Source organism: Plodia interpunctella, chromosome 23 (genome assembly GCF_027563975.2).
Source record: "Plodia interpunctella isolate USDA-ARS_2022_Savannah chromosome 23, ilPloInte3.2, whole genome shotgun sequence".
NCBI classification, from domain to species: Eukaryota; Metazoa; Arthropoda; class Insecta; order Lepidoptera; family Pyralidae; genus Plodia; species Plodia interpunctella.
Window position 1 is genome coordinate 3,863,638 of NC_071316.1, and position 26,169 is coordinate 3,889,806.

General features: G+C 36.6%; 1 protein-coding gene across 6 annotated transcripts in view; it reads right to left on the reverse strand.

The window, feature by feature from the left end:
- Positions 1-1,872: 1,872 nt before the first annotated feature.
- The window catches only part of Gfrl (Glial cell line-derived neurotrophic family receptor-like), a 173,886-nt gene continuing 149,589 nt past the window's right edge, over positions 1,873-26,169 (reverse strand). For 3 of the 6 annotated variants that reach the window (XM_053763272.2, XM_053763271.2, XM_053763274.2), the window contains 11 exons: positions 18,178-18,390; positions 17,069-17,326; positions 15,407-15,644; positions 15,068-15,208; positions 8,027-8,232; positions 7,426-7,592; positions 6,863-7,135; positions 6,047-6,254; positions 5,544-5,689; positions 5,211-5,333; positions 1,873-4,741 (listed from right to left, as the gene is read on the reverse strand). In XM_053763272.2, the coding sequence (XP_053619247.1) occupies positions 4,055-4,741; positions 5,211-5,333; positions 5,544-5,689; positions 6,047-6,254; positions 6,863-7,135; positions 7,426-7,592; positions 8,027-8,232; positions 15,068-15,208; positions 15,407-15,644; positions 17,069-17,326; positions 18,178-18,390 (2,660 nt within the window). In that variant the 3' untranslated portion in view covers positions 1,873-4,054. The remainder of the gene's footprint in view (positions 4,742-5,210; positions 5,334-5,543; positions 5,690-6,046; positions 6,255-6,862; positions 7,136-7,425; positions 7,593-8,026; positions 8,233-15,067; positions 15,209-15,406; positions 15,645-17,068; positions 17,327-18,177; positions 18,391-26,169) is intronic. The other 3 variants (XM_064436736.1, XM_064436737.1, XM_064436738.1) reach the window with 3 other exon arrangements.

Here is a 26,169-nt window from a genome sequence, read left to right on the forward strand (position 1 = left end):
TCAAATATTCAATGTTTGTATATTTTAACTATATCTATATCTTATGTACTGTACACGGAAGGCATAGGCGATGTGCACGATATGTTCAGAAGTACGTTATTGATTAATGAACCAATATTCCACGATTTGTATAATTTAACATTGTCAAAAACGAAGAACAGAAGTACATCTAATAATTCATATAATATATATAAAAAATTAGCAAATACAAAAAAAAAACTTACGACAAAAAACGCCTACAACAGAATGTAACATTTATTTTAGAAATATTTCTACTATTTTCTTTGTAAATTTCTTAATTTACCTACGTCTCTCTAATCTAAGCTACATAAAGATGTATGTACTTACGCCATTTGCTTTGCATCTATGCTAGAAGTACGATAGGTATAAAATTGAGCTTTATTGATATGTATCGTTAACATGAAATTTGCATAATTTTTTTGTCACACATGAATAAAAATATTAAAATCAACCTTTATCAAAACACGTCTCAATTTACAAATAAAACTTTCACATTGAATTCATTTCTATACAATCAATTTATATTTTTAAATTGTTTAAAAATATGATACGAGGGAAAATATCTTGAGGCTTAAAGCGTGATAGTGCGATATGACGTGATTTGGGACTTGACAGTGATATGTATAGTTTCAAATATTATGTATTTTTGAAATCAATATATTTACTCAAAATAAATTATGTGGTCTTATAATCTATAGTATATGTATGTGTACGTACACTATGAAACAACAAGTACCGTTTTTCAATGGACGAAGTTATTTTGACCTATATTTGACTACTAGCTGCGCCCCGGGGCTTCGCTCCCTTCGGAAATTCGGAATAAAAAGTATTGTGGTGTTCCAGGTTATAATCTACACGTGTACCAAAAATCATAACAATCCGTCCAGTAGATTTTGCGTGAAAGAGTAACAAACATGCACACACACATCCACACAAACTTTCGCATTTAGTAGGATTGGTGCCTATTGCTAAACAGTCGAAGATTTTGAAGGCTATTTACCCGCTGTTAAATATAATTCACATATATAAAATTAAAAAACATTTTTTCCCCTCTTTTTTTGTGTCTGCAGTGGTAATGTCACATGATACGCGAATTTTGTGATGAGTCAGACGTTCCCGTGCGATATTTTGTCTAAGGTCGACGACGCAGATCGCAGCGTCACTAGCAGAGCAGTTAGTGTGTCACGTTTCGTACAATTTCACACAATACAACTTCACTAGTGTTGTAGCAGTGTGTAACATGTTAGTACTTAGTTTGTATACGAAACTAAAAAAATTGACGTGAAAGCAATCCTGTGAAGGTCTATTTTCAGAATACATGCCTTGACTTTGTGACACACACACTCCGACGCATACGCATACCGCATTAGGTCTGCATTGGCCCTAATAGTTGTGCATCTTTGGTTTCTTGTTACACATGTCCCTTTTCATGAAAGATGCAGAAAAGGGTGTTACATATCAACCATGATTAGTTTTGCAATATTCTGACCAGATAATTGTATATAAAAAAAAAAACTAGATCAAAATCGGTCCAGCCGTTTGGCTGCTACGATGCCACGGACAGACATACAGATACACAGACAAGTGAAGCTTATAACTCCATTTGTCGTGGGGGGGTTAAAAATCAAGTAACTTGACTTGAGATCAGGTACTTAACCATGTGGTGAAAGCGGTGTTTATTTGACGAGTTTATGGTGTCTCATTAACTTTTTTTTAAACATTGTTTTTTGTTGTTGTTCGTAAAATATAAAAACGCAACAGATACTAGATCTGCTAAATAAAAATGTTATATATATATATATATATATATATATATATATATATATATATATATATATATATATATATATATATATATATTATTTCACTCTTGACTGTTTCACATAGATTAGTTAGACATATATTTTTAAACAGTATTTTTGTCAAAGTGACCTATACCAGATGAAGCTTTCTAACATAATAGATTTGTACACAGTATTCTAAGTACTTGTACTAACTATCATTACAGAACACAAGATCTATATCTACCTCAAATTAAAGCTTCCATCTTTACCATTTTAACACATTACGTAGGTACCCTATAGTGTAATGTCCCGGAACATTAAATCTAAGTGTTCACTACTTAACTTTAACTATGAGGATACAGTGGCGGACATAAATAATTGCGCTAAATAAATATATCCTATTATTATAAATAGGTAAGCGTTTGTGAATTTGTATTTTTGAGGCGGGAAATCTCCGAAAATACCGAACCGATTTCAAAAATTCTTTCACCATTAGAGAGGTACCTTATTAAATATTGCTAAAGGCTATATTTTATATCAAATATCCCACGGGAGCGAAGCTCGGGGCAATATCTAGTATGTTGAAATCATAATCGATACCATTATTTGAAAAATTAAATTTAACGAGCGAACAAATATCAACTTGAATTTGGTCAGCTCTGTCAATAAAAACGTATCAAAAAAAAATATGTTATTTGAATTTATTTATTTTTGGCTATGGTATAAAAATATCCGTTGTAATAGATATGAATTGAAATAAATAATCGTGAATATTTGTATTCGCATGCAGAAAATAAAAATCCCATCGTAAGCAATCATAATATATTCCGTATACCTAGGTATACGAGTATTTGTGAATGTTACGGACCAATGAAAAAAATTATAAGAGCATTGTCTGTAGCTAACGTTGTAAATTTTACTGCAACCAATTTTATTTTATAACAATAAATGTTGTTGTTATAATATATTTGGAGATTTCGTAAGTACTGAAAAGAAATATATATCTTTATTTTCATCTCAGATTCTTTCTAAGTTATTTATTTAAATTTTTCCCGGTTCCCAAGAAAAAAGTCTATAGTTTATATGACTAAATAATACAAATATACTTACTTACTGTCTGTAATATTATATGCCATTAATTTTGTCCGCCACTGTACCTTCTAATGGTGCATTCACATTGATCTGTAATCTACTACAGTCGTCTAACAGAAAGGCGTATAAACCACTACGAGTACACCAAACTATACCTATTGGTAAAAGAAATAAGGATTATTTTCATGCAGCAGACACAGACTACTCCACATTTAGTGGTAAAATTAAAGCTTGAGGTATACAAAATTTTATTTTTACTTAAATACAAATAAGAAAGGAGGTTCTCAATTCGTTACGATAACATTTATTCTTGTTCTTTCTACTAAAAGATATGCTTTAGTCGGTGGAGAATTCAATAGCATAGTTCTTATGTATATTAACAACTGATAACATTTAATAAAACTTTTATTTATTTTACGGAACTAATTCGGAAATATAAAAAGTACCTTCTGTACGATTGGGATAGCTCTCATCTCTTACTAAACGCAAAATTGTAAAAGCCAATAAGAAAGAGCTATAAATTGGATATTATTATATGCTATTGTATAACCTATTCATGTTCAAGGTTAGCAATGATCCATTAAATATGACTTTTGAGTTCTCTACTCAACTCTTGACTCTGTCTACCCCGTAAGGTATAAAAGGCGTGATACGGTATCTGTATCAGTGTATCTCTTGTGAAATGTTCACAATCACAACCAAGTTTTCACTGAGAGACAATTTGTTGATTTCTTTCTGCTGCTTTATAAATTAAAGGTATCTTATAAATATATCACCAATGTTTTTTAAAACATATTTTGAATAAAAGACAATGCAAATTCGTGTCGTACAGTGACGCAAAATCTATAGTAGGGTACAGAGTACAAGACAAAAACCTCGCTCTTAAGATTATTGATTAATTATATGAACAGATAAAAAAATAAAAATTTAATTATTTCTGGTAACTAAGAAAAAGGTACAGTGAACTTACGTCTGCTGCATAATGAAATATCTACTATAGATATAAAAAGAACTAATAACGGTGTAAAAGGCGATGATACACTTATTTACAAAACCCAGCCTTTTAAGATCCACTAACAAGCACCAGTACTAGACGAAAATCAAACGAAATACATTAACTATGATATGTTTAGTTCATCACAGTCTTCGATCTACCACTAGAGTCCTAAGCTAGCGGATTTCAGAATCCCATAAGTAGAGGACGCGACATCTTCAAAACGGAAATCATCAAAAAGCCTCGAATAATTTACAGTACATCCAATTTGGTAATACACATCTCTAGAAAAATATTTAGGTATAATTGCATCAGCAACAAGTACGTTAAAATTAGTAAATATTGTAATACTCACAGCTTTTATGATATGTATCATTTTCTTACAATTATCTATAAGTACACCTATTACACTTACAACTAAATCATTTGTGATATGTTTCGTTCGTGCTTTATCTAAAGCGAGTGCATGGTGCCAAGTGTTCTCAACAGCTACATATATGTCATATCTCTTTAAAATAGATACAAAATCTTTTAAAATATATCTCTGTTTGAAGTAAATATCTAAGGAATGATAGCCCTTACCATCGAGTAAATTCGAGAAACAATTGACGGTTTTGTTGGGAAGTGTAAAAGAGAAGAAGTCTTCGAAGTTGTAGAGAAGAGTGAGAAGGACGATAAGGGTGTAGAGGGTGGCGGTGGGCTGAAGGGAGTGAGAGGCGGAGGGGGGCGCGGGGTAGACCACGTCGACCTCGGCGATCTTGAAGATAGAGAGTAAGAGATGGGAGGAGATGTCTTCGTGTTGGGAGTTGATGCGAGACTTCACCTCTTTGAGGACGTCGATGCATTCCTCCTGGAATATTATAAATGTCGATTAAATGCAAACATAAGGATATTGTTAATTGTATTATATGTTAGTAGCTCGTATAATGCTTATAGCATTATAATATCGATGACTATTAGCTTAATTATTTAGGTGTCTCTACAACGTGGTTTCTTTTGTTATTAAGGTGGGTTGCACCATCAACTTTGACGTTAACGTTACGTTTTAACTGAATCTGTGTGATTTGACCATATGTATTTATATACATTAATTCTTTCTCTCTCTCACCTCGCAGCTGCCGCGAAACCCGGGTTTTGAAGACTCGGCTGTGATTTTAACAGCCAATCGCTTGTCTTGTCTGACGTCAACTCTCCTTGGGAATGCCACTGTTGCTAAGCTATGTCCTTTACTTACCTCGAATAAGAACACTCCATATCCTCCCTAGAGTGGTCCTATCCAAATGTGGAACCTTAAATTATTTATTATTCCTTGGTGTTACCTTCTCCCTGTCCAGCAGAGCCTCTCCAGCGTCCCTCAGGAGCTCCTGCTCCTTGGGCGGCACGCTCGCCGAAATGATGACGTTCTCATTGCTGATGTTGAACAGGGTTAGGGTGCAGTTTGTCTGAAATTTATTATTATCATTTAAGAATGATTATCTATGTAACAAAAACTAATAAAAAGCGAAGGGATTACGGGTATTATTAAAAAGACGATCCAGGTAAGAAGATCTACATTAAGCTCAGGGTAACACACATCAGAATAGGAGTTGAACCAGAGAAATCTTAGTGGGGGTTGGAACTTAGAAGACCATGAGCGGAAAATAAATAATTACCCCATCGTTGTCAACCACGTTCATGTACTGCTGAAGAAGACGAACAGCATCCTCAGCTCCGAGGCCAGTGTGGGGCCTCAGCAAGGCCTCGTCCACAGAACTGAAGCCAAGCAACAGGTAGACCCCTTCTGGAAGCTTGTATTCTCCTGGAAATTAACAAAGACAATAGTTCTTATCTCCACATGTTTCCAGCTTCATTCGCGGCTTTGATGTTGCAAATCCTGGGATCAGCGTAAAAAAAATCTATCACCTTCAAAATAAGATTCTTTTGAAGGTAAAATAAATCTATGTCACCTTTAAAATAAGGTTTTGAAGGTTCGACTAATCTTCTGTCCTAACATGATAGAAGATGAACCATGATTTGCACTCACATACACATTTTTCGTCTTCATTATTGTATTTTATCAAGGGAGCGAGACGAGAGAGGACCATAGAAATCAGATGGATTTCTAGGTGTTCTTTGATGAAGCACTCATTCTGCAAGACTACAGAATATCACTTACCGGGGTTAGGTCTCATGCAGATGAAAGACCCCGAGTAGCAGTAACAGCGCCCTCTATAAGCTTGGTACGCCGGTGCCGCGTGGGAGTAGTGCGCCAGGCGGGACGAGCACGGAGCCCGCGGGACGCAGGCCACCTTGCAGGACACCTGGAGCGTCGCCTCGCAGAAACACAGGTCCGTGCATTCTGCCAGCTCTGCTGAGCGATACAGCTGGAATACAAATAGATGATACAGCGTCAATTGTTATCTTTGTTTGAAATTAATATTCCTCTACCTAACCTAATAGGCAGAATATTCTGTACCGTACTACTTTAACATCTTTGTATTACCATGTTCTAAGTTCTAAGGAATAAATGATATGTTTTCTTCATGGAAGTAATAAATTTGGAATGATGACATATTTTCAAGAAATGTAATATAATAGCTTTCAATTTAAAAAGTAACAGCCAATATGTACTACAAACAAAATAGTCAAGAAACCACGCAATGTTTTTTATGTGTGCAAGAAACCTACGTTCATTCATCAGTTAGTTTATGAAACATTCGAAAACATGATAATATTTCTAAAAGTTTTTATTGTCGTCAGACAGATCTACATGCTACAGCATTCAACGAGTGACAAAAAAAATGCCCGTGCAGTTAATCGCCGAGGAGTTCTTTCGTGGGAGCTGATTCTGGGTGCACCATCAGATCAATGCATACAAACTGAAAATTTCAACTCGGTAGGACAAGTGAAAGTAGGTGATATTTAACATGCATGATTTGGTTACTGACAGACATCATCTGAAAGTAAATAAAAGCTTGTAAAAATGACTCACTCGTCTGGTCTCCCCCATCTTAATATACTGCGCCTGTTCATCATTCTCCGGTTTCTTCACCACACAGTACTTCGCTGGCTCCAGCGTCGTGGTCGGCCTCGGCGTGGTGGTCGTAGTGGTCGTCGTGGTTGTAGTTGTAGTGGTCGAGGTGGTCGTAGTAGTCGCAACGGTGGTCGTTTCGGTCGTGGTTTTGACCACAGCAGTAGGTTCTTCGGCGTCGACTGGCGTTTCAGTCGGGTGAGATTGGGTTGTTATGTTTGGGATTTCGGGTTCCTGAAGTCGATAGAAGTAGATATTATAATATTGTTATTGGTTTCGTTAGTATTTATTACCAACAGTAATGGTAGTGTCATAGGAGATTTTCTTTCCCATTTATCTCGGCAATATTAGATAAATATTAGGGAAGATGTACATAACTAGTATGTAAATCTAAAAAAAATGTGCACTGGGTCTTTGTTCCTGCGGGGAATATCTGGACAACAAGTGAGAGTAACTAACATACATCGATCCCCGGAGACATCCAGTAATTAAGTCCATACAAGTAGTCTAATTCAAGTACTTACGATAATCTGGATCTCAATAGGTGCCTTCTCCTCATGATCATGCTTGGGGTGTCTGTGGGTGGTGGGGTGATGACGGACAGACGGCGGGACGGTCATGTAGCTGATGGCGTTGTCAATTGTCGTAAGGTGGCCGTACGTCTTAATGTGGTAGTCGCTTTGGGCCTCCACTGAAAGAGTAAGTTGGGTTTGAAAATAATTTAATACAAGGTACATTTACATATTACATTTAATTATTACGCCTGTTTCTACATCTATTTTCACTTACCACGATCCTGAACAAATCCCACTCGCTTCTTCTATACTCAACACTCTTTTCACGCATGTTCTACGGGTATGGTTGCTTCTAATATCTCCCTTACGAAGAAAATCCACAATTTGTAATATATCTTACTGAATGAACCTCAGCAGAGTTCAAAGCGCAAATCAGCATGGCTTCTAACCTTAGAACCACTTTAGCATGAGCAGGGACGTTGCGTTCTTCAGTATTTTTTGTTTTGGTATGAGACATCCATCTTTAGCTGCTTCTAAGGCCCTGGGCCAACCCTAAAGGTGCTGTTAATATCTTCCTTGGGAACCTGTGAGATTCGTTTGTCCGACTCACCAACGCAAGGGTTCAACCACAGCAGCCGCTGCCAGCCAAGGCAATCGTAAAGCTGGGCGAAGTCCGTGCCGCGGCACGCGCATGCGGCCCTCAGCTGTGTGCCCAGCACGGCCACCACGGCCGCGCGGCACGCGCTCGGTGCGCCGGCGCAACCCTGCGTCACGGCGTCCACGGCACACCACTGCTCATAGTTTTCGAGGCGGACTCTGTAAACAAGGGCATATTGTCATCGGAAAATGTAATAGGGTGCAAACAGGCGAGGATGAGAAGAGAGAGAAGAAAGAGTAATAATGTAATAGGGAAATTGGGTCACGTTCACGGCCTCTAAAGATGCCAATTTTCGAGCCGACGTATTGACGATGTATCTATAATAAAATTTGTGTTTGTAATAACGCCGCGGGCCGTGATATTTAAAAGTTTTTATCTATCTACGAGTGTCTAGCTGTTGAGCTAGATACTCGTATATAGATAAAAACTTTATTTGCAGCTACAGAACACACATACATCAAAATAAAAATAACACAACTACAACAATTAAGTGCACAGGTAATCACATATAAGTAATGTGTACTCGTATGTGTGCTGTGGCAGTACAAAATGGTCTTGGCTCAACGATAATATTGCTCCTCGGGGACCAACGCGTTGATTTTCACCCATAGCTATAGTAGGTGCAGTGCAATCAAATTAAGTATTATGTGATAGAAAAAAGTTGTGTTTTCGTTATTAATCTATTGATACAGTGGTCATTGTCCAGTGTATCTGACTCCGGGTATGTAGTGTGGCAATAATGGAGTTTGATGATTAGTGTATTGGCTCAGGACGCCTTGGGGATCGTGTTTACCTTCTGTGTGGGGTGGGTACCTCTGTATTTACATGACATTAACATTGAATATTGAAACTTTCTCCCATGGATTACAAACTTGAATCGATTCGAATATTTACTCTGATAACAGCCTTCGGTATTTTTAGCTATAAGGGAGAATATTTGACTTATAGAAATTTCCTAATCTATAAATGAAAACTGATGAGATACTTTAGTTACTTTGAGGTTGTGGAGTTAGCCATGTCATGGATTTAGATGATACTACAACAAGGATTTCATAAAAAATGGTGTGAGAATATTAATTTCAGAAATCGCTCAGCGGTGAAAACTTCCCATCAGGTGAGCCGTATGTCTGTTTGCCCGCTTAGCTGTTGTTGTTGTCTCATCATCGAACTTGAATTAAATGGTAAATGGAGTAATAGCTCTCGTCTAAATGAACAAAAAAAAAACAGTTTAATTGAAGTAGGTCGTCGCGCGCTGTAGACTATCCAAATGTCCACGTTATCCAGAAATTCCCAAAGTTACAACGGGATTTCGAAAAGGCATTCCCGTAACAAGTACCAGGGACGCAGGAATAAAGGGCGGTGTTTCTGTAATGTCTCGCCTCGTTTGTAGGCATTGCGTCGTCAGACATAACTAGAGTCCACCGCGACTTGCCTTGAATATTGAGTTCCGTAGATTTCGGCGCGACAAAATGCTTCTTTTCTCAGAGCTCTGCAAGTTTTCTAACGAAGTTATTTTCCCATATCTAACGTTGCATATAAAACCTTATATATTATGAAACAAAGTCCTCCGCTGCTTCTGTTTGTCCATCCGTTCGCGATAAACTCAAAAACTACTGCACGGATTCTCACGCTGTTTTCACCAATAGATAGAGTGATTCCTGAGAAAGGTTTAGGCATACAATTTATTATCTTTTTACCCGAGCGAAACAGGGGTGGACCGCTGTTAGAGATATTTAACGAAATATATACTTTTTAAAATTATTTTCTAAATACCAGATTAGCAATTTCAGCATGCACTTTATATAACAACTAGCTGAGACCCGGGGCTACGCTCACGTGGGAACTTCGAGATGAAAGGTACCCTTTGTTATTCCAGGTTATATTCTACCTTCTACCCGTGTACCAAATTTCCTAACAATCAGTCCAGTAAATTTTGCATGAAAGAGTAATAAACATACACACATACATCCTCACAAACTTTCGCATTTATAATATTACTAGATTTTGGCCGGAGCTTCACTCCCGTGGGAATTTTACAATAATAGTATCTAAATAAAGACTGTGGACTCCCAAAGAGGCATGACGCCAGGCAAATCTCCCCAATCGGAAAATCATAATTTTTATAAGATTCATAAGAATTCAAAATTTTTGGGTTCTTTTTTGAGAGGACCCCGGGTTTCGAGATATCACGGCAGAGATTAACGAGAGGAGATGAGATAGAGAGAGTAATATAAAAAGCCACAAGCGCCAGACAGATCAATTTCAAACTGGTTTTTGGCTAACAGTGGGCAGAGAGAAATAGAACCGAGACTGCAATCAGGGCAGACTCCGCAAATAGCAGAGGAATAATAGCTGGCACAAAACAATTAGGGCATAGAAGGTTAATTAACTTAGTTTCTATTATAGATCTCAGGGCGTCGAAAAGATACATGAAATTTTATCTTTTAAGCCAGGTCTGCTGCGCCATGTTTTGAACAGAACATTGTTCAAAAACATAAAAAGGGGCGTCGTGGCCGAACGTATTTTATCGAACAAAATACACTCGAACGTGTTCGCCGGAGTTTGTGGAAAACATCGCCCGCGTTCGTCTGCAGACGGGGGGAATCGTTCATTTAATGTTTGATTTTGTGAATAAAATATACTTTGTTTACTAAATATTGCTAGGTTGCAGCGGACGGGAAATGTTTTAACATACTAAATAAATAAATTAAATTAATATATTAAGACAAATCACATAGATTGAGTTAGCCCCAAAGTAAGATTGAGACTTGTGTTATGGGATACTAATCAACGGTACTATATTTTATATGACCCGGGCCAATCAGAAAAAGATCATTTTCCATCATGACCCGACCGTGGTTCGAACCCGGGACCTCACGGTTCAGAGGCAAGCACTTTACCACTGCGCCACCGAGGTCGTCATGCTATACTATACTATGCTCAAGAATAATGTTCTGTCTAAAACATGTCACAGCGGACCCGCCCTTACATTGTATTTTGGTTTATGAATTTATTTTGTTCTTTCTGTATACGATATACAATAAATTGGCTTCGCTTCCGTGGGAATTTCGGGATAAAAAGTACCCTATGTATTATTCTAGGTTATATTCTAACCGTGTACCAAATTTAATAATACTAGTATATTTTGCGTGAAAGAGAATGCATACATCCTCACAAACTTTCGCATATATATTAGTTGGATATTTATATACTTTTTATCTCTGAAAACTGATCCCGTAGTAAAGTCCAATAATGAACTACTCCGACGATTTACTTGAAATTGGGCATTGAAGTAAGAAAGAAAGAAAATATTTATTTGCCAAAAACATGAGTACAAATATACAAATTGATGTCAAAATGAATTAAACCTACATGTTTTACCGAATATAGATATGCAAATATAAATAAATAAAGAGGAGCATGCTATCCACTACAAATCCAAAACAAAAAAAATATATAATGTATACTAGCACTGAATTCTATCCGAGTCTATCATTACAGAAATCATTTAAATTATAATAACATTTATCAGTTAAGACTTGAGGTGTTTTTTAAATAGATTTAAATTTAAGCTTTTATATTGATTTGGAATTTTGTTGTAATTTTTCGGTGCCATACATACTATGCTGTTACTGAGTAAAGCAGTTTTTGATGGGTGCATGCATAATCGATAGATATCTCGATGATTCCTCAATACAACATCAGCTAGACGAGGGAATAAATAAGCATTGGTTTTCACAAATGTTGCTACCTCAAGTATGTAAAGTGACGGAAGTGTAAGAATTTTGTGTTCTTTAAAAAACGGCTGACAACTATCAGTGCTTTGGAGGCTAAACGTTGCGTGAATACAGCGTTTTTGCACCGAAGTATCGGCAGAGCATTTTATGTAAGTACTTTTTATCCCGAAAAAATTGTACGAGTTCCATGATGATATTCCACTTCCGTGTATTAGTTATTTTATGCTAGTCGTCGATTTGAAACCGTTTGCATCTAACGAACGTTCAAATATGACGATCAATACCGTGAAGTGGATTGAAATTTTCAGAGTATTCATTCTGCAATTTGATGCGAACACCCTCTACTGATATATCAATTATTGAAAAATTAAATTCAATTTAAGATTTTAACCATTACTTATTTAATGTTTTTATAACTTTACTACCTTTTGCCCGCGGCTTCATCCGTCTTTATTTCGTGTTCTTATTAAAAAAAATACCTAACCTATACCAGATTACAGTATACAGTACATAATACAGGCAGACAGAACAAAACTCTAAAAAGGGTGCTTCTATTAAGTATTAAAGATTATTTTTCTTTACTATTTCCTTTGTAAAGACATAGCCCATACATATAATTATAGATTTATAGTTATATAGTAAGTAGTCCACCAGGTTTGTGTAAACCCGCCTATTTCCAAATTTGCTCACGTTTATTAATGCTGCTAAACTTCAACAGCTACATCGTTAAGCGCTGCGGACTATAATGATGACCTCTTTGTTTTAGAAATAACGTGTGCGCGAATTGTTCGTATGAATTCATACAGAATTTCTGTTTGGATAATTTCTGTTCGAATGGATTCACTCCGTGTGCTGTGGCCACACAGGTATTTTAATTACATAATTATTTTCATTTAATTATTCATTATATTCAAATAATGTAACTTATTCTAATACTTAATAATCGGGACTTGCCTTTACATCCTTACTATGGTCCCATGAAATTTTACCAATACCAAAATGTTACGCTACAAAATTAAGAATTTTTATATTAATAATAACTATTCCTTTATTTTAGGAAACATTTCAAAATTAATAATAAAATATTGATTTACATGCTAATGGTAAATATCCCTCTATAAATGAAGTCCCAATTATAAAGACGGAATTTTATGAGTATGTTTGTTACTTCACGCTTCAACAAATTTTTATGAAATTTGGTATTGAGGTGGTACAAACAGCTAGTAAGTACCTAAGTAATAAGTAATTTTTTTATCTTCATCGATATCATAGTGGCACAGTGGTAAAGTGCTTGCCTCTGAACCAAGAGGTCTCTAGTTCGATCCCCGGTCGGGTAATGATGGAAAATGATCTTTTTCTGATTGGCCCGGGTTTTGAATGTTTATCTATATATGTGAATTTGTTGTAAAATATACTGTCGTTATGTTGGTATCCCATAACACAAGTCTCGAACTTACTTTGGGGCTAGCTCAATCTGTGTGATTTGTCTTAATATATAATTATTATTTATTTATTTTATTTATTATCGGAATTCAATATTTTACCATCAAAATGACATGATGATTATATCCAAATTCTGGTAGATCAGAAATCTTGAACCTAGGTATATCCCTGTCGGATACATCCCAATAATAACATGATCAGACCCCGTTGTGGGTCCCGCCGAGCCATTGTATCTTGATCGGTGATACAAAATAATTATAGTACAGAATTCACTATCAACTATAATTAACTTCATTGGAAGAAATATAGAAGAATTCATATTTTTTAAATCATCCCAAGTATGTATTTTTTCTGTGATGTCACCAACAAAAAATATTAGGTTCCACAGACTTATTTATACTCGTATATTAAAATCAAGTTAGGTACCCTAAACGTAGAAGAAAAAATGGTATCAAATTCATATAATATAAGAAAGGAAGATATGGCAAAATGGTCTTCTTCTTCTTCGTCGAATTGACCGTTCTAATTGCAGTATATGTATATTTAAATTACTTTGTAAATACAACATCAATGTCACTTAATTGGCATTCAATTAACTTGACCATCATAATGATATGAGATGGTTGTCTATGTGAAAAAATTGTAGTCCCATGGTCTACGTGAATACTGAAACTGAAACGCAAAGTACGCCATTTTGTCTCAACGTCAGCGGCGCGCAGGTTAAACGCAAGGTGTACAACTAACCCTGAGGATAACATAATTATCTCATAGTGCTTCATCTTCTTTCATCTGTGTTCTCCTTATTTTGAGACGACAGTTTCGAGCATTAGGTTGGATTTGTCGCAGAAACGACCATATAACTATGACGCCTATTGTCGTCTAATAGATATTTGGACAATTCAGACAGGAACATTTGTGTTACCTGATTTCATCATTTGTTCGCTAGCAGATACAAGTAGATTTTAAGATTAAACGACGACGATAGATTGCATAGAATTTTCATTTGAGAATTTAATCATAATGAGGACGATAAAAAAAAATGAGACGGGTTTAATTAGTTGAGTACGCCGCTGCACAGATTATGCCCATTTGTTGATCGTAAAATCTTAACACACATCAGATAAATATCACTCTGAACGCTAGACAGTACACGCTGGGCTCACGATGAGTGCGTCGCTATTGTAGGGTCATGTAGTCACCACCATAAAACAATAGCTATACGCCTTCACAGGCGTGGGCCAGGGTCGGGCAGGCAGGGAGAGGAGCATCAGGCGGTGAACGCTGGGGATATGATGGGTGTAAGCGCTCCTGGGCACTACCAACTAGTATTTTACATGACAGATAGGGTTTATTTACCTGAACTCAGGGTCTTCACGACAGGCATGAGCCAGGATGTGGCTACAGACGGTGTACGCTGGCTGTTATGTAGGTAGTTACTCGTAGTATGTAGGTAAACTATGTATGATTGCGTGTAACGAAAGTAATAAAGGCAGTCTGATTCAACAAGCCGGCTCTTTCACTCCATCTATTTCCATCCTCATATCTATCACTGGCCATATCATGGATGCAGTCTCTATTGTCATGCCGGCTTCACACTGTCATCGAACAGTTTGCCAATGTTTGCCAGATTCGGTATTCGGTTCGGTTGCTGGTTTTTCAATGCGTTTAATAATAACACTCATACTAACTGCGCAATGTATAAGCGTTCGCGTCGGCATGTGTCTGTGTTCGGCGACAGTGTGGAGCTGGCATAAGGTCCAGTATCAGATCAGCACGAGAGAATAATAGAGATATAATAGACGAGGTCACTGACCTGCACTCAGGGTCTTCACGGCAGGCATGAGCCAGGATGTGGCAGGCAGGCAAAGGGGCTCCGGACGGTGGACGCTGGGCGCACGATGGATGCAGGCGCTCTTGAGCGTTCATGCAGGAGTCGTCGCGGTTGTCGGTTTTCCTCGAAACAAATAGGTACTTATGTATTGACAATGACGAGGCTCCATGTAAAACGCTACTTTCAGAATTCAGCTGTAAAAGCTAGTCTTTTCAGAAATATTGATAGATTTTGTTATCCACAAAAATGTCTTTGATATCTTAAAGAAACTTTGAAGTTCTTCACACTTTGTAAATATAAAATAGTCATTAAAGCACTCACTTGCAGAGACAAAAAGCGATCTCTGTATTCCAATGGACATCGGGCTTCCTGTAGAAGTCGCGCAGGGCCTCCATGCAGCCCTCCCGGTCACACTTGTCCACTGGGCAGGTCTGCAGCACCGGCGTCAACGACCTCATGCAGTCAGCGTCCTTGATGCAGTAGTCCAAGGCTAGGTGGCAGGTCGATTGCAGCGCTGTCTTCTCATCACCTGATTTACCGTTTTCCTTGCCAATTTTCTCTGTTGGTTTGGTTTTTGTGTTAGTCATGTTATTTTGGCGTGTGGAGAAGAAGATATCTGGCCTATCAATTATTTGCAAATTATAAATTCATATTTTATAAAGCCTTTTCAGTTAACATTACCTAAATTGATTAGGATAATTTTAATTATTAAAGAATTTATTTACACATAATTAATTATACTCATAATAAATTCGAAGTTCCATAAATTAAATACATAGATGAAAATAAACAACACAAATTTGAATATACTGAAATTAAACATAAAATATCAGATATAATTTACGAAAGTGATATTATAGATACAGTATTACGTTATGCTCATGCCAAGACAAAAATTTACAAATGTGTCAAAAATATAATGACAATAATGTGTGGTAATTTTATCAAAAACGTTTGCGATGTGTGACCAACACAATGATTTGCCAATGGAATTTATGAAAGATACATATTTTGAAATACAAGCAACTTTATAAATTAACCATGCTAATACGAAATGTATAATTGTCAATAAATATAATATACTCGGGTTAAAAGATAATAACTACAATGTATTGGAAAATGTTAAATGGATAGCGATGACAAAAACAGAAAAAATATCAATATTCATTCATCCATTTAACTTTGTCCTTTATACTTCAAAATCCGTAGACCAACTTAAATCTATTGGTTATATTGGACTCTTTGTTTTATAGCAAAACTGCAAAGCTCCCAGTATTTACGTGTCCAAGCGCGTTTACTAAATCGTTAGTTTACAACTAAATCTGCTAAGTAGTAACTTACTGTGGACCAGAAGGGAATGGGAAGCATTTTCTAGGGGGACTCATCTCAAGGGCTCTAAAGCATTTTCTAGGAACCCCTCTAAGTCCTTTGTCTACGCAAAGCTAGACGTGTATTCCATTATTTATGTTTAGTTGCCTAGTTTCTATTTAGAAGTGGAAGAACTAAACTAAATGTGAACTATATGTATTTTAAGTATCTTGAGCACTTAATTTAGATGGTGCTATAAGTCAAATTAAATAACTCGTGGTTTTGTTTAAAGACCCAATTTCTAGAGATGTAAATGCTCAAGTAAGTGTACCTTACGATATCTATGGTTGTACTGTTAGTGTATCTTATGTACCACCTAATTATGACGGCGTCGACTAATCTCCCATTGAGATATTTTATTTATATCAAATCATTAAAAATCATAATGGATTATCAGATTATGAGCCAGAATATCATTGTTTTTATTTCGTAACAATCATTTGTATAGGAGAAAAATATGTAAATATAAAATACTTTCCGAATGTTGAATATAACGCAATTGTTCTGAACGTGATTTCAGAATTAAATGATCAACATCTTAGAGTATTAGTCAAGGATAAATTAGGTATCTGAGATAAGTCGACTCGACGCCAAGTGACATCTAAGTATACGTACGGTTATCATCAATGTATCCCGGGCCGTAGACGGTCTTGGTGGCATATAGGGGGTCTTCACTCCCCCCCGGCTCATGGTTCCAGCGGCGGTAATGGTGTCCTTGGGGGTTGTAGTGAGGACTCGCGTATCGGTGTACGTGCGTCAAAAGTTTGTCCGGTGCGATCAGGTTGCCATCCTGTGTTATGGACATACCGCCGATCCATGACGTCACATCTGATCCGTTCCAATTCGAGGTCCATCCCTCCGACATCAGCTTTACTGGAATTTCATCCATCGAATCGCTTAGCTCTGGGTAGCTCCATCGAGCATAGCGCGACGGGACTCCGAAAGCAATTGCGCCCGTCGATCGATTAAACACATCAAGCCCTACCATTTATAATGAAAACGACCAAACAACAACGATTGCAAATGTAACGACACTTACGGACAATAAAGTTGTTGGAATAACAAAATTTGGAAGTTTTGAATCCGAGCTTAACGATTTAGCAAAGCCTTTAAATGGTAGTCCCGTTCGAACTATATTTAAGCCAAGTCTATGCCGCGCAGTAACCATAGAGATCGTAGAAAATAGAAATGCAGAAAGAAAACATGCAGTCATGCTCGTTTAAAGAGTTCATCCATTATAGACTTTCCAGTAATCAAAAGTGAAATGGTTGTTTACCTGGTGAAAGTCTACAGTGGTATAAAAATACAGAAAAGGGAAATGGCAGTCATCTAAAAGCATGCATGCATAAAGTAGGAGCGAATATTCATAAAGCTAAATCAGTGCCTAATAATCTCGAAGAACATTTAAAATCGGGTTTGCCTATTTTATTGATGTTAAGTATAAGTAAAACTATACAATTATATAAAAAGTAAAGCTTGAAAGTTTTAAGCCGTATCGAAAAAAGATATAGTAGTAAAACTATGCCGTGGTAAAGAAAACGCGATATGGCGAAACTCTGTCAGCAAAATTGAGTTCGGTTGACGTCATCGATGGTGTAGTCAAGCACGCTCCTACCTTACGAAGCGTAGTACGAAGCGTGCAGTGCAAAAGGCGACGGAACCCGACAGAGACACATAGATAGAGAGATAGAAGAAGAAGAAGAGAGGGTGCGGCGGCGGCTCACCGTGGCGGGGCCGAGGGGGTCGCGGGGAGAGGAGGGCGGCGCGCAGGAGGCTTGCGGCGGCAGCTCGAGTCATCAGCCTGGTCCCGTTCTCGGTGAGGAGCAGGATGGTACCGTCGGGCGCGGCGTAGCGGGTCAGAGGGGGCGCTCGAGCGGTGGGCCTCCGCGGGGCTTCAAACAGCTTGCGGACCGCTGGCGGGCAATCGGCCCACGCCGCTGCCCCACAACCACGTTACCAACTACTTCCACCCACCAACCGTGCTCGCGCCGCACATTACGACCGCCTTCAAAGGACTTGAAACGAAGACTTGTCCTTTGAAAGCGATCAGATTACAGAGACCAGGTAGTGAAATCTAGGGTAGCATTCGTCGACCAGACGACAATATTCTATCGTCTGCAGTCAAAGACCATCACTGAAGGCCGAAGGTGTTGAAAGCCAAGAGTTGAGGTAACTGCGGGCATTTGTACGGTGTGTGAGGTCAGGAGTACACTAAAAAGAAGCTCAGTGTCTGGTGAAACATAAAGGTAAACAGCCTTGTGTGGTAAAGTAGTGATCTAAGTCAATCCTAAGGCCTAGGCATCTAATCAGTGTGGAAAATAAATGAGCACATATGAAAAGAATAGAAAAACAAAAAAAATACGAAAAATAAAAACAACTAATAACACTTTGACGGCTATTTGTTATGAGTCTAGTACTCCTTAGAAGCGTTTTATGGTGTAGTGTTACTGTTTATATTATTATTATGTTGTTTATTCTAGGCTGTTCATTTCCTATCGTTTGTTATTAAAAAAGTACCATTCGTTCGTTATTTGAAATTTAAATACGTTTGGGAAATCAATATAACATTTAAATTAGGCGTTTGTATAGTTGGTGTCCCACAGGGCTCTTTGCTCGGCCCCCTTTCCTCTATTAGTGTTACTTTATATGTGTACATATGCATTGCCATTATAAACACTTAAAGCTATAACTATCAGGTTAACTTCATATAGGGGTTTCGAGTGAGGAAAACATGTCATTTCATTTGTTATTATAAAAACAATTCAGCAGATAATTAACGTATTGTTAAAATAGTTTTCGTACTAATAGTTGTTGTTCGTTTGTTGAATCATAATTCGAGACGCTCATAGCCACAGCTAAACATTTAACGCTTTAACCACGTAGAACTTTCCAGAAACGTAACAATGGATAGCGATAGGTTTCTTCAACAATTCACAGTTCCAAGGGTATTTTTCAAACTTGAGTATTTTTCCGTGGCTGGCAACTTACGGAAAGTAATTTGGACAGTTGTGTGTGTTCCCACGCCGCACGGCTAGGGCTGTCCGTGGCTTAAAATCACAATCACATTGGTAGATTTTTGACTCCTGACTTATAAGAGAAGTAGTTATTACCTCTATACTGTCTACAAGGGATATTTAGGGAAATCTAGTCTGTGTACTGTACAGTATATTGTTGTACAGTTTATTGTAAATTTATTCGGTAAAGGTCTTTGTTGGTGTTTAAAGTTTTTGTAATATGATTTATTCTTAAACTTCAACTATTCTAACTAAAATTTTGATAATATGTGACGTTCCACGAAAAAAATGTGCCTTATGGAGGGCAGTCGGTTACTATGTATTACGGGCATCTATGACGGGCATCTGTTATGTATGTATCCTCAGATGTTTTAAAGTATCACAATTGATATATTTTTTATCTCGCCATTGTTGACTCGACCAACGTAGTCAGTCTCAAATCTTCAAGTCGCTGAGATCCGATCAATATCGGAATGAGGAATACTCTTGTTCATTTGGGCTAGAATACGAATAAGTGGACATTTTGATCCGAGGATTTGTTTGCGGTTTATTTCTTTGTTCTTTATCTGTTTGCATATATGGTTATAATTTTTCCCCTCTGTACGACATCGTCAAAAAATTATTTTTAAAATGAACTTTTTTAACACGTAGAACAAGCATCGTCTCATCAATCCAGCCACGGGCAGTCTGTCAAGTATATGAGATCTGAATTGAACAAAACTATATTGTATCAATGCTAACCGCTGTCTTATCTAAGTTAACTAGGTGTTTTCCGATCCGAGGTATAAACGTGTATGGTATACGAGTATGTGCCGTACGCGTAGCATAGATGGCTTTGACGCTCATTGGCTGACAAGAAACCGGGAAAACTTTTATATGAGAGAGAGAGAGACGTACGTAGAACATTTCCTGTGATAACTATCTCCTTCACGCTTGTTTCTGGTGTCATTTCTAGTTGTGACGCCTCGAAATCGTATATTGGTCTACAAAAATATGCTTTGAATGTAGAGTATATTTTCCTTTAGTTGTATGCAACAAAAATAAATGGAATGACGTGTTTACCAGCTTTTTGGCTATTATAACCTAAAAACTGAAAGTTGTCCACTCAAAAGATGTCTCACCACAACCCTGTTATTACGCGGAGTTTCAATCGCTCTTTGTACTGGTGTTTTCAATGGCTTTGTTCAAACTAATGTACGGAGTGACAATGCTTGTTGAACTAGGCTACTCTAAGTTGGGAACTTAAGATTGATGCGACGTTGTTTAACTCACAATTGAAAAGAGGTGTGTGTGCTTGGAGTTTGAGGGTGACATTTTTAATCATTACTGTTAATTAAGAAACAATTATTATTCATTGCTGTTGCCCGCAGCTCCACTTACGGCAGATAAAATGATGTTTTTCATACAAAGCACTATAGCGGTTGATTTTTTAACGGGCGGGTCTTGTTCTATATCTATCTAAATTTAATCAAAATCGGATCAGTGGTTTAGCCGTAAAAACTTGACAGACAGACGTAGGCAACATAGGTGTGACTATGCCGGTCCTAGCAACCAGAAACTAGTTTGATGTTGTCGAGGAGGATATGAGTGCCAGCAAAGGAACAGTGTAAAAGAATCCCTTTCATTCTTTTACACTTCACATCTTTTGCTGGCGCTCAGGAGAGCATATTGAGAGCGTAATCAGTGTTCTAGCACACTATAGTTCGGGAAAGAAACCAGGAATGCTTTCGAATGAGAGAAAAAGAAAGAACAACTCTATAGACCGCAAAATAAACAGCATTCCGTAGTTCCAATCTCTATTGACATAATCAGAATTGGGAAAGGTGTGTCAAAGAGAAATCTTCAAAGGCAACTTTTGTAGTGACTCAAAGGGCTCTCACAATGGTGGCTGAATGGTTTCCCCTTCTTTGTTTCGATACTATAGGGTTCGATCCCGACCTTTATAAATAAATATTTAATTTTATGTTATTGTGGCTTGACCTATTAATTTTGATGTATTCTGTAAAGTAAATGGATTTGTGACGTTCCACGTGTTATAGATGCGTTACGATACGTATGCGTTATTTATCTGAATAGTTTTCGAATAGCAGATTAAACCCGTAGAGCGTCACTTATGGTTGTATTATATGTAAAGTTTAACCACATAAATTATCTCACATAAATTATTTTAATTAAATCTGTCCCAATAATATTCTGCATAGAATGTGTCAATTACGTAACTGCCTTTGTTCATCAACAAAAACAACCCGACATTTTTCGCACTTAGTGAATTAGTGAATGCCATTCAAAACGAAGTGCCGTAATGTTATAATATTAGATTTAATTTCATTTTTATATTGTATTCCTTTTTTTCCTTATATATTATTCCTGTAAAGATAGATGTAAGTTGTGAATATATAAATAAATATTTATTTATATTGTTTTCACTTTGTATTTCGATGGGAGCAGCAGTCAGTCAGTCTGTGTCTGTATTGTTCATATATTTTTTGTGTAGTATCCACCTAACTTACTGTTTTGTGTACTTGTGAATAAATAAATATATTAAATATTAATATTAAAGTTTATATAATAAAAGTTTAAATAGTAATAAGTATTTTTGGACCCGAGTGGTGTAGTCATAAACTCGTACTCCTTATTCTTCTTCATTGGGGATAAAATATTGCTAATGATGATGATACATTTCGGGCGCTAAGCTATAAAGAGCATACAACTGGACAAAGGAATTATGAAAATTTTATGTTTTACTAGCTGCGCCCCGGGGCTTCGCTCTTGTGGGAATTTCGGGATAAAAAGTAACCTATGTGTTATTCCAGGTTATATATTCTACCCGTGTCCCAAATATCATAACAATCGATCCAATAGATTTTGCGTGAAGGAACAAACATACATACAAACATTTTTAAAAACTTTCGCATTTATAATATTAGTAAGGTTCAGTCTAACTTCTGAACGCATATTATACGGTAAATAAGATTAGCCAGGAGTTATGAAAATAACTGCGTTTAAAATAGAGTTTCCTCTATGAACCATTTAGCTGCATAGAAGGCTTTTTGGTGGAATTGAGATTCAATAATGATAATGTTGGCAGCCTATATCGTCGATGAAAACATCTCCAGTTTACAGCTTTGTACCTTCAAACCGAATAACAATGCAAGCACTGCTGTATGGCGGCAGATATAGATGGACCCTTTCACCGAGATCTACTTCTGGTAAAACGTTTCCCTTAATCGACTTTTTCTTTTTTTTTTAATTTATTTATTTGTTTAACTCTAGAATTGCAATTACGATAACTTTATTTGTGTATTCTGAAGCGAGTTATTCAAATTCATAATGAATAATCTCCGTTCCTTTATGTTGTAATAAATTTACATAAATTTTTCGATCAAATGAATTGTTTATCTTGTTGGTCTAACGTTAGGCAGAAACGCCCGAAAATCATTTCCTTTGTAAAATTAAGTAGTGTATTTTTAGGGTGACCGTCGATTTTCTAATTTTTTAAATTAATCTAGCGAAGAATCTAATGTTATCTACTCAAATTGTTCTTTCTAGTTGACAATTTGATTTGTTTTTCGATAAAAAAATATTAGTGATTTACTTGTTTTTTTGTTCATTTTCACTGTTTTCGTTTTACTGTTTATTCAAAATTATTTAGTCACATTTAATGGCATACTATAAAATGTAACAAATATCATTATTAATTCAAGAATTATTGAGGAAGCGCCGTTCAAAAGAAAACGTACAAATGTCAGAAATATTTTAAATCCCAAGCATTCCCGAATCGTTGTCACCCTACAACATGGGGAAGTTTATAGCGCACTCCAATTACCGACCATCAAATATTTGTCCAGTCGGCATCGAGAACAAACAGACAGACGGAAAACTTTATCACTTTTAACTAAGTGTTGACTTGGGCTTAGTTATGTTGGGTGGAAATTACGCAGTATTATGATGGAATGGATGGAGGCCTTTGCCTAGCAGTGGGACACATGGCTCTAAATAGTCCTCACATCCTAACATATTATAAAACAAATTCTGTTTATCTGTCTGTTCGCGATTAACTCAAAAACTACTGAACAGATTTTCATGGGGTTTTCACCAAAACTGTGTGATTCCTGAGGAATGTTTAGGTATATAATTTATTGTTTTTTTTATTCGAGCAAAGCCGGGACGGGCCGGTAGTAACAAATAATAATTGAGTTTATTTACGGAGCTGAATTAGCGGTTCAAGTCGACCAACGATTCAATATAAAAATTTCTTTCTTTTCTTTTCTCGGATTCGCGGCGTCACAGTCACGGATGACACTGGGCACTCGCATTGAAAGAGCGTGAAAGAGAACGCCATTCCTAAAGTTCGTCGTCTCCTTCGCTCGTTTTAGTCAAACAATTTTATTATAATATATTTTAATTTTGGGCTATTACGGCTTCTGTTACACATTTCCGTCCCATTTTCGTACTCACTCACAGATTAGAAAACTTGACCAAAAATATATAAAATGTCATAAATGTCTCAATTACATGTAAGGTGTGTATGTTAGTCGTATGTATGACAGACTCGCAAAAACTTCTCTCGATAATAAAATTGCCTGCATCAATCATAATGTGTACTTAGCTTTAGGTTTGTCTTTGACTGAAAAAGTTTCTACTTTCCAATCAATCGTTTACATTATCTATTGGAGCTCCCAGACTTTCCCGAGGGATGTGAACATTTAAATCATAAAGGTTTTACTTCGCATCGCCTATATCACACTTTCCATTCTATCTCCAGACAAAAATCACTTCATTGCTAAAAAACAAATAAACATACATCATTATAACATTCATTTTATTGGAAAAATAATAATTATATGCTTTAAATCGTCAGTCTTAGGTTATATTTACCTATTATTGTATTGTCGACTATATTAAAAAGCAATATTGATTGACGAAAAGCTTAAATAACCATTTCTCTACATGTTTTGAAACGATTATGAAATAAACAAATGGCCAAAGGTATACCGAGCCTGGGTGATCTGAATCAAAGCCAAAACTCCCGGAACGTAGACATTTATTATCATTGTATCTTTACACATAGGTATATAGCAAAAACGAAACCATGTCGAGTTCTAATTTCGAACAGCGCCATCTAGATTGAACAAACTAAATTAAAATATTACATACCTATACGGTTAAGATTAAACATATCGCCCACCAAGGACCATCGGTCCTTAATAAACTGAAAAAACATCTAAAATAGCTTTACAAACTGAATTGTTACTCACATCAAATTAGCATGCAAAAGAATCATCGGTATATAAGCAAACAGAATGTAAATGATCGTTAACAAACAATATAAAACATATCAGTGGACTGTAAACACTGTGGAGCACTTGGCATAAAAATTAAACTATTTCATGTTAACGTTAGAAACCAATACATACATAATGTAAACAAGAACCTTTAAATAAAGAAAACAAATATTTAATAACTAGACATGAGTAAATCCTACTCGTTATTTACAGGTAAAGGGCAAAGTTTTGAAATTGGACGTTGAATAAGCGACATTTTTGTAAAATGTTACAATCCTGAGTAAATTATGCTTTCCAGTATGCACTTTTTCAACTTCGCCATAGAGAAACTTTGTGGGAGGCAAGTTAAGTTATCCTCGCACACTAATAAAACATCACCTGTTCTCAGTTGTATAGTTTTAGATTTCCATCTATGGAAAATCAAAGGATGTTCTCTCCAATCAGGTAAGTCTGATTTCTTTATTCTATTTTCAATTTTGAATAATCCATTTCTGTGTGAATAAAAGGTTAACATAGATATTTTACTTTTACTATTAATATTTTTATTTCTCAGAAATATAGACCATTCAGAAAACCAGTGACGCTGATGAAGGAGTATACAACATGTAAGAGCTGACTGAATCTCCCTAGCAGTAAGGTAAGATAAAAATTTAGTTTCTTTTGCAGTAGAATTCTTCAAACGTAAATTTTTTCTGCAATAAACAATTACTCTTATTAGTTTTCGTAAGCTACAAAATCTTTCATAAATATCTTCCATCTCTTCACAGTTTCCCACACAACCAGTATGTACTTTTATCTGGCGCTTTTCTAATTCTGGTTTGGTGCAAATAGAATGTGGTTTTACATACTGTATTGTGCTACTCTGCAACCAGCTTGGACCATTCTTCCATAACTTGTGCTCTAATAACTCTGATGGCGAAATACCTCGTGACGCGCAGTCAACAGGATTTTCCTTAGTCTGGACGTACGACCACTGAGTAGCATCTAATGAGGTAAGTATCTCTGAAGTTCTGTTGGCGACAAACGTCTTCCAACGACTGGGATGGTTCGCCAACCAAGCCAACACTATTGTCGAATCTGTCCAGGCATGTATCTCTGACTTATCGATATTTAGAATTTCAGATACTTCCAGGAGCAGCTTGGTGACCAGAACCACGGCGCACAGCTCAAGACGCGAAATGGATATTTGCTTGATGGGTGCCACCTTCGTCTTAGCAGTTACCAGGCGAGTATAAATATTATTATCCACAGTAACGCAACGGATATAAACTACTGCAGCATAGGCTGAGCTAGAAGCGTCACTAAACCCGTGTAACTCTATTTTTATATCGCTATTTCTCCTATGGAATGTGATAACATTCTAACTTCAGTAATTCCTTGCGATATTGATACCACTCTTGAATAAGCCCCGGTAGTA